General features: G+C 59.1%; 1 protein-coding gene across 1 annotated transcript; it reads right to left on the minus strand.

Annotated features, from left to right (window-relative positions):
• Positions 1 to 3524: 3524 nt before the first annotated feature.
• Prss16 (serine protease 16) lies at positions 3525 to 8976 on the minus strand. Its single transcript, XM_021260775.2, has 11 exons — positions 8710 to 8976; positions 8141 to 8240; positions 7928 to 8057; positions 7361 to 7484; positions 7202 to 7279; positions 7084 to 7131; positions 6361 to 6651; positions 5596 to 5737; positions 4052 to 4231; positions 3829 to 3974; positions 3525 to 3739 (listed from the first exon to the last, which is right to left on the minus strand). Exons 1-11 carry the CDS (start codon positions 8974 to 8976, stop codon positions 3668 to 3670), a joined length of 1578 nt encoding a protein of 525 aa, XP_021116434.2. The 3' UTR covers positions 3525 to 3667.
• Between the last annotated feature and the right edge of the window lie 3745 nt (positions 8977 to 12721).

Below are 12721 nucleotides of genomic sequence, written 5' to 3' on the forward strand. Positions count from 1 at the left end.
GAGATTCTGAATGATTTCAGCAGCTAGCTGGGAGAGAAATTAAGTTTATATAGGGTTTGAGAAGTGGCCCATAATCTTAAGGAATCGGAAGTGGAATGTTTATGATTGAGGGTCCGAGGACAGTCAGCACAGGTGTGTATATAATACTGGAGTCTTTGGTGCCAGGGAGATTGTATATTCTGTCCTAAATTTTCTTTATGGCCATCCATTCTGTTTGTCCAGGGCAGCCTGCTGTTTGCTGAGGACTGCATGAGTGCTATGCAGGTCTCATTCAGGCTGGAAACAAAAGTTCTAACTCACATTTTTCTATTGACTAAACAGGTTGGGCAATGTTTTCATGTGTTTATTGGCCATTCATTTTTTAGATTGAAATAGTTACTCAAGCACTTTGCCCATTTGTTATTATCCTCTCTTTTTATTATTGGTTTTCAGAAGTCCTTTACTTAATCTGGATACAAGTCCTTTGTCACATATATGTGCTGTTCCTTCTTCCCCTCAGTTTTTTGTCAGTCTTTTCATTTCTTTTGTTTTTGGTACCGAGGATTGAACTCAGGACCTTGTACTTGCAAGGCAAGCATGGCGCCACTGAGTTAAACCCCCAGCCCAGTCTTTTCATTGCTTAAGATCTTTTGAGTAGATTTTAACTTTGATAAGATCTAGTTCATCTCTTTTTAAGTATTTTATTCTATTTTGTCCTCTCCAAAAAACACTTGCCTGGTGCAAGTTCATGAAGATATTTTCCCATTTTCCCCTTGATACTTGATGGTGGTGGCTCACATTTAGAGCTCTGTGTGCTGTGGATGGGTGTGATTAATTCCTTTCCCCAATTTTATCCAGGTGTTCTAGGATCCTTCGTTCAAAGGACTTCCCTTCCTTATGGACTTGGATCGGTGGCTTTATGGGGAGTTAGTTGATCATGTGTGTAGGGTAGTTTAGCTGTCTAGGGGCTAATACCCAACCACAGTGTTCTGGGTACTGGGGCTCCACAGGAAATCACCACCACCTCTGCCGATCACTGGGGGCACCCCGATGTTTGCCACTGCAAGCCTGGGCTCCAGAGGGAGCACCAAGTGGCACCAAGTGGCACTGCTCAGGCCCTGGGGTGTACACTGGGGAAGTGGGTGTCTGGATTCAGATGTCTCCCAAGCACAGCGCTCAGGGCGAAAGTGTCACTCAATCGTGTTTAGAGGTGGAACTGTGTGAGACACATCAGGGATCAGCAAGACATGATGCTTCCACTGCTGTTAATTCAAAATTTCCCATATTGTTGACATCACCCATAAATGAAAATAATAAACAGGTAAGCCACAGATCTACCAACCCCTCTGGTCCTGCCGAGAATTTTAAGGTCTTTAACCCAGCAGCCTGACAAGCATGTGGAGGAGAAGCCTCTGTGCACCCTATAGGTATGAAGCAGGGAACTCCGGGGGATGTTTACCAAATGGGCCTCCTGCTCCTTTCATGCCAGTCCAGGGTGCTGAGCCAGAGTGAGACATGAAAGAGGTAATTTTGGATGATGCTTGTAAAAAATAAAATAGCTAACGTGAGAGGGAGTGACTGGGTGTGAAGGCAATCAGGGTAGGCTCTGGAGGAGGTGACATTTGAGTTGAGTTCAGTGGCAGAAGCAGCCACTGCAGGGTCTTGAGAGGGGCAGCCCTCTAGGGAGAGGGGACAGCAAATGGCAGGAGGAAGCAGCTTTGGATTTTAGATCACAGGCACATAAGGTCAAGTGGCTAGCAGGCAGGGTTCAGGGGACAGGGTGGAGGGGACAGGACTGAGCTCAGAGGAGCGCTGGAAAGCCAGAGCGACCAGGGCTGTAGCCCTGGGGGTAGGGTGGACATCACATAGTTGTGTGCAAGGGATCTGAGCATGGATCTGAGCAGGGGATAGTGTGTTTGATTTATCTTTAGGAAGAGTCACCATGGCTGCCAAGTACAGAGCGGACAGTCTCGGCCAAAGGCTGAGCAGGAGCATCGGAAGGAAGTACATTGAAGTTTCCCATCTTTTTCGATACAGATGCAGACAGAAAGTAATGCCGGCTGTACAGGGATTGTGGATGAAAAGTTGAGATGGCTCAGCCCCCTGAAACATTAGGCCCCGAGCCCACCTCAGGCCCATGGTGGACCCCAAACACCAGGACAATCTGTGCCTCGGCCCGCCTTAGAGCTCGGCCTGGTGCTGTAAGCACACAAGAAGGGACCCTGAGAAGGCCAGCCCCGTGCAAAACCCAAACCCAGCCAGATGTCACACTGAACAGTCCTCTGTGAAAAGAGATGAAGAGAAGCAGCCTGGAAAATGAGGTGGGAACCCGAGAGCAAGCCCAGAATGTGGCTGGACAGAAGCATTTCACTTCTCAGTAGGCCAGAGCCCTTGGTGGGTGTCAGCCCTGGGGCTGCGTAGGGAGGGACTGAGTCTGACCTCAGCCTGAGGACTGCAGTGAAATCCAACCAGGCCTAGCTGGCCCCGGGAGCCCTGGGAGCAGGGCTCCGTCGTCCTCACTGGAGATCTGAGCTTCCAGTTTAGGAGGCAGGAACGGCAGGCGCCGACCTCACAGATCACGTTCACAGCTTCTCTCCCAGTTTCCAGCTGGCAGGGCTGGTGTCTCCTCCTGTGGCTACCCTGGTGACGGGACCTGGGGACCTTGGGATTGGTCCCCACCCCAGCCCTGGGGCAGTGAGAGAAGCCTGGCTCCTCCAGATGGAGGACGACACAGCGCCAGAAGTGGCAGTGGGTGACACAGGGCAGGAGACAGAGTGACAGAAAAACTGAGACAGAACCTTGGGGGAGGCGGCTATGTGTCCCCAAAGCCCTGTGTCTCGACAGTGCCCAGGTGAGTCCTGATGGATCCTGAAGGCTCCGCCCTCAACCAGGCGGCCACGCTGGGCTTCAGGAGCGGGTTCGGCCTCCCCCAGCCCCCCCGGGGCACAGCCCCTAGTTTTTGGCCGCCGTGGCCTCTGCACCACGGCCAGGCACATGCGTGCCGTGCGGTTCACCCGGCTGTGGTGTCCGCTCCAGCTGCACAGAGCGGCTACAACAAGGATGAGGAGGCAGCAGAGAGGCGGGGAGACAATGAAGGGAGGGAACAGGCAGAGAGAAAGAGGGAGGAGAGCCGAGAGGAGCAGGGACCACTGTGAGTCAGAGGCCCGGGGCAGAGCGAGCCGAGCGGACAGAGGAGCTGAGGAAGGGGAGGCGGCGAGGCGAGGCCTGATGTCCACAGAGAGGCCCGCTGGGGCAGGCAGAGGCGACAAAGCCCAGAGAAACAGCGGCCCGGGAAGACGAATAGCGACAGACCCGGGAAGACCAGACAACCGAAACTAAAGCGAAAAGGAAGAGCCCGGGACTGGACAGACGCAGTGTGGGGCCGCCAGGACTCGCAGGCAGGACCCAGGGGCCCCCAGGCGCCCAGAGGAGGAGCCGGGAGCTGAGGCCGGAGTTCGGCGAGGCCCGGGGTCGGAAGCCACAGTCGCGGGCTCTGCAGGGAGAATGGCGGCTCGTCACCCACTGAGCACACGTCTGCGCCGGCTTTTCCGTAACCTTTACTCGGGCCTTGCTGGGCTTGCATACAGGCGGGGTGCGGGAGGGCGGGTGCTGAACCCGGGTACGGGTTTCCTCCTTAGACAAGCTGCTTCCTTTTGTCCCGCGGTGAAGGAGGGGTGCGGTGTGGGCTTCAGGCTGGGACCCCCACCTGCCTCTCCTCCTGCGCCTGCCCAAGCCAGGCCTGCAGCTGCCGCAAGATGCTCTGCGAGGAGGCCAATTCCAGCTCAGACCCAGGGCGGGCGGAAGGAAGGAACAGGGGAGCGTGCGGCACCAGGGCCTCTCCGCACTCACCCGGCGCCCCTGGCGGAGGCTGGCGGGGTCCGAAGGCCTCTCAGGGGCCATGTCTGCGCAGTGGGAGGCCCCCGGGATGAGCAGGGCAGCCTCCGAGGGTCCCGAGGGCCTCGTGACGCTCAGCACCTGCCAGGGGTCTGTGTCTCCTGCGGGAGGGGCGGCTGTTGGGCTGGGCGGGGCCGGGGAGAAGCCTGCAGTGCCCGCGGGCGGGCGCAGTGCTCACCATTGACAAACAGCACCCGGCTGGCTCCTGGGGCCTGGGCCCCATAGTAGGCGTTTGTCTGGGCCACAGCCCTGGCTACTGATGAAGCTGAGAGCCCGAACACCTGCTCACACAACTCCAAGTGCGAGGCCAGTGCCGGGAGCTGGGAGAAAGGACAGCCAGGGTCCTCGCAGGTGACATCTGTGGAGGGAGACACCTGTGAGTGTGAGGACCCCGGAGCCAGCGCCCTGTCCTCCCCAGCGATGCCCTCGGTGGCCTCACAGCGCTGTCGGAGAGACCCCCACTTCCCCAGATAGACCCATCCTAGGGTTAGGAGCTGTGAGACACACAGGCCAGAATGTGGGGGTCCCCGAGGGAGTGACATGGGCTCAGGGATGGAATTAGGGGAACCAAGTCAGCAGTGGGAAGAGAGCAAACAACAGACAGAAGAACAGGATGTGCAGAGGTCCAGAGGTGGAGGGCAGGTGTCTGGAGTGACCGCGCCTGCCCTGCTTACAACCGGCAGCTCCCTGTGCTGCCCGGGCAAATCCAACCCCTGGCCTCACTCCAGTCCCTTCCTGCCTGCAGCACTGTGAGCAGCAGTGGTGTGCTCGGGTCCTGGCACCTGCTGGCAAGCAGAAGCCACAGGCTCTGCTGCCACAGGACTCAGGACGGACAGGCATGGGCAGTCAATGGCCCAAAAGCTCCCGGGAAGGCTGGGAGCTGAGAACGGCCAGGGGGTGGCAGGGATCTCCAGGTGGTGGGAGGTTTGGGGCGGGAGCTTGTGCTGCAGAGGAGGAAACTGGCCGAGGAAGGCAACCCAGCCAAGCAGGTGACCACACATGCAGCCTCCCTCTGCTGCCAGGGCACCTGTGTGTTAAGAGCGCCAAAGTGACAGCGAGCACTCATGCAGCGCTTGCTGTAAACCATGTCTTTCCTATCATGCTACACCTGACACTTCCTTCAGTCCTGGGAGTTCTGTACTGTCCCACTTCTGTTGGGAAACCCAGGCATAGGGAGGTCACGACAACCTTCTTACAAGCAGCATGTGTATGTTCAGATAGACAAGCTGCTCTTAATACATGCAACAATTGCTGACATTGTTGGTGTTCTGAAACTTAAATTTAGTTGTGCATCCTGCATTTTATCTGGTAACCCACCCTCGGGCCACCGAGAAGGCAGGAGAGCAAGGTCACCTTTGGGTGCTGTGTGGAAGTGGGGTTGTGTGGATGAAGCAACCCCTGGAGACCAATGAGGAGGCAGAGGAAAGAAAAGGAAGGGGAGGGAGGGACAGAGGCTGCCCCGGACGGACGGGCAGGACGCTGACTGAGACTCTGTGGATAGCGGAGGAGGCCTCTAAAAGGAGGCAGAGGGTGCAGACACCCCGGGAGTGAGCATACTTGCACGGTGCCCGCCCCTGCCAGCCCAGCAAGTGCGGGTGACACGGGCCTGGAGCCCGGTCGTGGTCCTGAGCAGTGCAAAGGAGTCCCGGCCGCCTGTCAGGCGTCTTCCCTCGGGCATGGCACAAATGTACGCCCGGGGTGTGGACGAGGCCAGTCACTCACAGAAGCCAAACTCTGTACACGTCTGGTACAGCCACTGCCGGTCACCCACGCCGGACTCCGGGGGCGCCGAGGCTCTCAGCTGGTTCACCGTCCGTGCTCGGGAGAAGCTGAGACACCTCTGCCCCAGGCTGTGCCTGACGACCTGGGAACAGCAACGTTCACTGCTCTGCGCCCGCAGGGCCTGTCCCGCCCGCCGGACCACATGAGTTCCGAGCCCAGTCGGGCTTCAGGCAGCGCGGCACGCAGGTCCCAGAGGGGTGAGGCCTATCGCCCGAGCCCTTGGGCCAGGGATGGTCCCGGACCTCAGTTTCCACTTCTGCCCACGGGGACAAGGTCGGCACCCGTCTCCCGGGAACCCAGTGAAACACAGGTGCAGTGTCTCTGACGCCCGGGCCAGCAGGGCCGGAAAGTGACCGTTGGACGGTGACCGTGGGCCCAAAGGCCGCGCTGGTCCCCGGAGAACCCCGTTCTTGGGCTGCAGTTATTAGTTCTTTAACTGCTAAGAGAGCTCTTGCTGCGCGTGGGCCACTGCTACACACCCAGAGGAGAGGGCCGACAAGAAAGGCAGCGGAACAGTGTCTGCGATTGGCATACTGCGCGCCAGAACGTCAGCCCCGATGGCGTCCTGTCCATTTTACAGACAGGAAAACTGAGGATCAGAGGGGCTACTCGCTCGCCTAAACTCAGAGGAGGAGGTGGAGCAAGAACTCTGGGCCGGTATGTGGACAGGTGCGGGGCGTGTGCGTGCGGGTGCAATGTGCTCACCTGCGCTGCCTGTCGCAGCCCACGGTAGGACTCGGGGTGGCTGCCGTTGTGCGCTCCCTCTAGCAGGAGTCCGCAGAGCTGGCGCACGCCGAGCGGCGCCCCCGCCTGCCCGTCGTACTGCACCGCGCCCCCGACCAGGGCCTGCAGTGCCTCCAGCAGCTCCGCGCGGTCCTCGGCGCGCGACAGGGAACCGCAGGCGCCCAGTTCGGTGCGCAGCGCCGCCCGCGCCGCCCCTCCCGCGCGCAGCCGCCGCTCCACCTGCTCGAAGGCCGCGGACACCGCCGCCAGGCACTGCAGGCCGGAGTGTCGGGGGCGGGCGGTGGTGTGGCCCCAGCCCCTGGCTCCGCCTCCAGCCATCGGGCCCCGCCCGTGGCCACGCCCCTCCCGGCTCCTCTTCCCCCCAGCTCCTCCCCCTGATCGGGGATCCGCCCTCCGTAGCCCCAACCCACCCGGCTCATCTTTCCCAGGCCTCGACCGGTCTAGGCCACCTCCAGGTGGCGAGTTCCGGCCCACATCACCGCCCATCTGGCTCCTCCCCCAGCTCGGCCCCTCCCATTCCCCCGCCCCTTCTGGCCCCTGTATATAAGGCGCCCCTCCGGGGCCGTGATCCGCGGGTCTTAGCCCGGAGGTCTGGTTGCAACGCTCTGGTCCTCTCCGCGCCCGGCTCCCACACCGGCTCCCACACCCTGCCCCTCCCGGTCCCTGGGTTAGGGCAGCTAGTACCTGGGGCGACCCGCCGACCACCGGGCTCGCCAGGCTCCGGGACACCACCTGGGGGCGCGGGCGGTTAGGGGCGCAGGAGGCCCGCCCCGCTCCTCCACCCAGCCTAGGCCGCGCTTACCGCGTTGTACTCAGCGAAGTCCAACGTGGCCCGCACCGGGGCGGAGGAGGCCACGGCGGCGGCGACGAGGTGCGGGAGCTGAGGGCGGGCGGGCGGGAGGGAGGGTGATGTCCCCGGGGCGGGACCCATGCCCGCCCGCCCGCCCAGGGCGCCCCGGACCTTCAGCCGGGCCCAGGCGGCCAAGGCGCCGGCGTAGGAGCCCCCGAAGCAGACCCAGGAGCTGGCGGAGGTCACGTTGAGCAGGCGCGACAGCGCCAGGCGGGCCGAGGACACATCCGCCAGCCTGGGCGAGCCGGGCGGTCGTCGGGCTCCAAGGACGTCCAGCCGCCCGCGCTCGCCGCCTGCATCCCCGGAGCTCGCGCCTGTCTGCCCTGCACCCTTCCGGAAAGCCCGCTTCTCCCGGGTCGGGTTGGAGGGCAGCGACTTCCCAGGCAGTTTAGATACCGGGAGGAGTTGGAGGCGAGCCGGGAGGGTCAGGCGGGCAGAGGCCCGCAGCGGGATGCGTGCGAGCCCGAAGTGGAGCGCCCGGAGCGGACAGAGGCACCCGGATGCCTGCAGCCGCTCCCTCCGAGGCCCGGTGGCTTCCCCACCCCGGGGATGGTTGCCGCTGGAGCCGGCTTAGCTGGGGAGCCTGCGGTGCGGACGCACCCGGAGGGAAGCGGACAGCGGACGTGGGCAGTGGGGGACCGCGCAAGAGGTGGCCAACACCCGCCCCCGCCCACTCACGCGTGGCGGCTGGACAAGTAGCGGAGCTGGGCCAGGCCCAGGCCCCCAGCCGGTACACTGAGGCCGTAGAACCGGTGCTCCAGGCCGATGATCAGGGCGCCCCAGGCCGGGGCCAGGGCTGCGGGGTGCCCTGGGGAGAGCATGGCCGAGTGGCTTCAGGGCCCACTGCCCTCAGCTGCACATGCAGCCGCCCGCCCTGTCCCCGACCCTCACCTGTCATCACGGAGCCAGGGCCCAGGCTGCCCTCACCCCCCAGGTGCAGGAAGACCGGTCGGTCCTGCCCAGCCCAGTGCCGGTCGTTGACCCAGTACCGCTGCAGGGGGCGGAGGGAAGGGCCTACTGAGCGCCCGCCGCTCCGACCCGCGCCGGGCAGGCAAGTGTGTGCTCATCCCTGCCGAGGCGTCCCGCCCCAAAGCAAGTCTCTTGGGCCTGCGGTCCAGACTGGGGGTGGCTGACGCCCGGAAGGCCCTTCAGGTTTACTCCTGAATTCCGGGGGGTTTGGGGGCTGGGCCCAGGTGCGAAGAGGGGGTGGGAGTGGGGGTGGGGGCTGAGCAGCGGGGTCCGTTCTTTCATCCGGGAGATTCCGATGCTCCCTGAGCTCCAGTCTGAGTCTCACTTCTGCTAGCGTGCAGGCCAGGATTTCGGGGTGATCTAAAGGACAGGCGGGGAGGCGGCACGGAAGGACAGCGAGAGAGGTACAGAGCGAAGGACAGAATGGGACCAGAAAGCCCGCAGAGTGAGGGGACAGGCGAGGTGCGGGGGGACTGGAGCCAGAGCCTCACCTGCAGGAAGGTGCGGCCGTCCGACGCGTTGAAGGGGTCCAGCGGCTGCTGCAGCCACCCCTCCCTGGGGCCCGGGTCCCCCGCGCTGCCCGGCAGCCGGCGCACGTGCTCGCCCAGGCGCCGGAGGAGCAGGGCTGCAGGGCGGGCCGAGGCAGAGCGGCTCAGGCCGGCCCGGAACCCCGCGGCCCGCAGCCCCTGCGTCCCCTGAGCCAAGAGCCCGCAGAGCCAGGGCAGGAGCAGAGCGCGCAGCCAGGGTTCCCGGGCCATGCCGCCGCGTGCGCTCCCTGGCGGGCTCTGGTTTTTTATCAGTCCCTCGGCAGAGGCTCGAGTTTCTCGACGCCTCCAGGGTCAGGCGTCTCTTGGAATCGCGACCGCGGGACAGGACGCGGGCGTCCGTACCCCGTCTCTGTGCCGGCCTCCCCTGCCCCGCTTGTCCTCCGGCTTCAGCCGCGCTGGCCCCGACGCTCCCGCTCCCGTCCAGCCTCAGCACCCTCTCGGCCCTGTCTCCCCCATCCCAGTCTCGGGTCTCACAAGCCCCTCCGGTCCAGCCGCCCTTCTGGCTGCTCAGCATCCACCAGCCTCCGTGCCCCTGCAGCCCACTGGGCCCCTGGGCAGCTGCTGTTTGTCCAGGAGCCTGGGGTCCCCCAGTCCCCTCGCCTCAGTGGCATCTCTGATGTTGTCTGTTCGGAAAGGTTCCACAATCAGAGTTTTGGAAATGTCAAGACCTGTGGCCCTGTACTCCTCTACTTCTATTCTGTATTCTTTTCCAAGGCAGTTGTCCCTATGAGGAGCAATCTACATATTTTTAAATTTATATGGTCATTGTCTCTCTTTTACAAGGAAGTAAGCACCATGACAATGGGGACTGTCATCTCTTTTGTCCAATATTTTGCCAACCAGCTCCTAAAACTGTGGGCGTAGTGGCCATTGACAAATATTTGCTGAGTGAATGGATAATCCATCAGGTAGCATTGCTGGTTTTATTTTAAAAGTATACACAGAACTTGATGCCTTCTCCCCACCTCCAGTGCTGTCAGTTCTAAGCCACTGTCTTAGTCACTTTTTTCATTGCTGAGACAATATATTGGACACCCACAGGAGGAAAGGTTTCTTCAGCTCACTGTCAAGGTTTTGGTCCACAGTCAGCTGGCTCCAAGGCAGACTGCCGCGTGGCAGAGGGGCATCGCAGAGGAGACCGCACAAGCAGCAAGGGACCTTACCATCTTCCTGCCCCTTCTATCTTATCCAGGCTACCCAGGGTGGGTAGTGCTCATGTCCTTACTCCTAGTGCCCTGGAGCCTAGTATTGCACCAGGATTCAGTTCCAGTGTCACACACTCTAGACCCAGCCACCTCTGAAGAAGCCCCACCTGTGACCGCACGAGGCTTTGGGCGACGTCTAGACACAGCCACAACAGCCACCATCATCGGACTTGGAGGATCCTAGGAAGCCCTTGAATTGTCTTTCCGCTCATGGGGCCCCACTAAACTCTTCCTGCCTGTGTGCACTCAATTCCCATTCCCACTCCTCTCCCTAGACAACCACGGATCTACTCTCTCTGTGGGTTTGCCTATTTGGAACATGTCAGATGTGGTACTAAGGATTAAACCTAGGGCTTTCACACTGAGCTACACCCCAGCCCCTTTTTATTTTGAGACAGGTTCACTACGTTTCCAGGGCTGGGCTCACACTTCTGATCCTCCTGCCTCAGCTTCCCAGAGTGCTGGGAATACAGGTGTGAGTCACCACTCCAGGCTAATGTGTGGTCTTATATGTTTGGCTTTTTTCCACTTTGCATAATGTTTTTGAGGTTCATCAATACTGTAGCAGGTATTAATTTTTTCTTTCTTTAGTTTTTTGTTTTTTTTTTTTGTACCGGGGATCAAACTCGGGTCCTTGCGTTCTCAGGGCAGGTGGCAGAACCACTGAGCTAAATTCCCGGCCCCTAATTTTTTCTTTTTATGGCTGAATAATATTCTGGTGCATGACTATATGACATTTTATTTATCTGTTGATCAGTGGAGGAACATTTGAATTATTTCTTTTTGCTGTTTTGAATAATGTTACTATGAACATTTATGTACAAGGCTTTATGTAGGAATATGTTTTCATTTCTCCATACATGTGGAGTTGCTGGATCATATATTAGAATTATATATAACTTTTCTTGTTTTTTGAGACAGGGTCTTGCTATGTAGTCAAGGCTGGCCTTGAACTTACAGTGATCCTCCTGCCTCAGCCTCCCATGTGCAGAGATTACAGGTGTGAACCACCACACCTGGCTGTATATAACTCTTTAAGAAACTGCTGAACTGTTTTCCAAAGTGGCTATGCCGTTTGTGTACCTGCTCAGACTTTGGAAAGCGGAAGCAAACAGGAAGGAAGGCCACATCTCCACACACGGACCTGCTGGGAAATGAGACTGGAGAGATATGGGGAAGGATCATGGAGTGGAGTCAGAGCGGCCGACTGTCCTCAGGCTGAAATGGGCCTGCTCACTGCAGGCCGCGCCTGCGCTCGAGTTCAGCAAGTCACCCACACCTGGGGCACAGTCATGAGGTCACTTGGGAGGGGCAGCCTATTCCCAGGACTACCTGTCAGGTCAGACCCTGCAAGTGGGAAAGTGCCTGATGACCTCTGTCAAGCTCATGAGCTAATGTCTAAAACCGGTTTGCTTGTTTGCGTTGAAAATCTCTCATCATTTTATTAAGGGTTTATGAAGGCAAGGAGGGGCATCCTTGTGGCCTAAGGCCACCATGAGAGGAAGGTCCATGGGGTGTGGCGTGACTGAGTAGTTCAGCTGGGCTCAGTGTGGTTCTAGCAACTGAGAAGTTTCAAGTTTGCTTCCAGCACCTCTGCGGGTTTTGTTCCCCTGAACTGTGGTTAGTGTTGCTAGTGGACGTCATTTCTCAGTTTTAGCTGTGAAAGCAGGAGCTGTCAATTTATCTCCTGAATGAATTTTCTTTTTCACCTGTTCACAGCCCTCTGTACCCATGCCCTCTGAGGGCTGGAAGCATAGTGCAGTGCGTTTTCGCCATGGAATCCTCAGTGCCTCATCCAGTGCACTGGCCTTTTGCTTCGTGTGTTTCCAAGAGACTTTGATTTCCTCCCAGCTGCTCTCCACCCTGCATCGAGGGAAGGAAGTCCCAGGTGCAACTCGAAGAAGGGAGACCCATCTGTCTGACAGCACTTCCCACCCCTGCCTCTTCCTGTTGGACTTTAACCAGGGTCGCCCACTCTGTGCTTGGGCCCTGTTTTAGGTCCCCTCTTCTGCATAGAAGCTGCTGCATTCTTCTCCAAAGCCTCCAACCTCCTGGAAGGCACTTGAATCTAAATGACTTCTTGTTATTGTGCAGCTTCTGATTTGCACCTTTTCAATGTAAGCCAGTGACCTGAAAAGGAAACAGGACTCAAAAAATAAGCCCTGGGATCCATCTGCAGTGCCTGCCAGGCGAACCCTCGTCTGGAGAAGACTGGAGCGGAAGCGGGTGTGGGTGTGGACAGGTGATGCGGCACCCGAAGCCGCGCGCCCCATGTCTCCGCCGCTCACTCACATTTCCTTCGCTCTGTACTAAGCATGTATGCAAAGGACTATATATGCATGATGTATTTAATGTTGCATTGTTGATTGATGTTCTGTGGAATATCTGCGACCCTTTTTGCTCCCAACGAACTGATCTGCGTCGCTCCCTGCTCCCCTGTAACTCTTTAGCTGGAGGGAGCGCCGAGGCTTGTTTCTGAACTCTCTTCCGTGGCAGGGCCGGGCCCTCTTTCTGGCCGGATCACGCTCCATCGCTCCATTAAAGGTCCTCATCCGCCTCTCCCCGCCGCACGCCGACTTCACTCCCGCGCTTCCTGGGTCCTGTTCGCCAGATAATTCATGTGTTTCCTTGCCTTGCTGAGACTGCACGAACGCCATAGGCACGAGTGTGAACTTGTTTCCGTTCTGATTCCCAGTACTGGCCCGGGTCACCTCCTGTACACCTGGCTGCCCGTTGGCCGTGGACCCCGG

The sequence above is a fragment of the Heterocephalus glaber genome, unplaced genomic scaffold (genome assembly GCF_053883595.1).
Source record: "Heterocephalus glaber isolate CG9 unplaced genomic scaffold, H.glaber_assembly_v1.0 deba00001472, whole genome shotgun sequence".
Lineage (NCBI taxonomy): Eukaryota > Metazoa > Chordata > Mammalia > Rodentia > Bathyergidae > Heterocephalus > Heterocephalus glaber.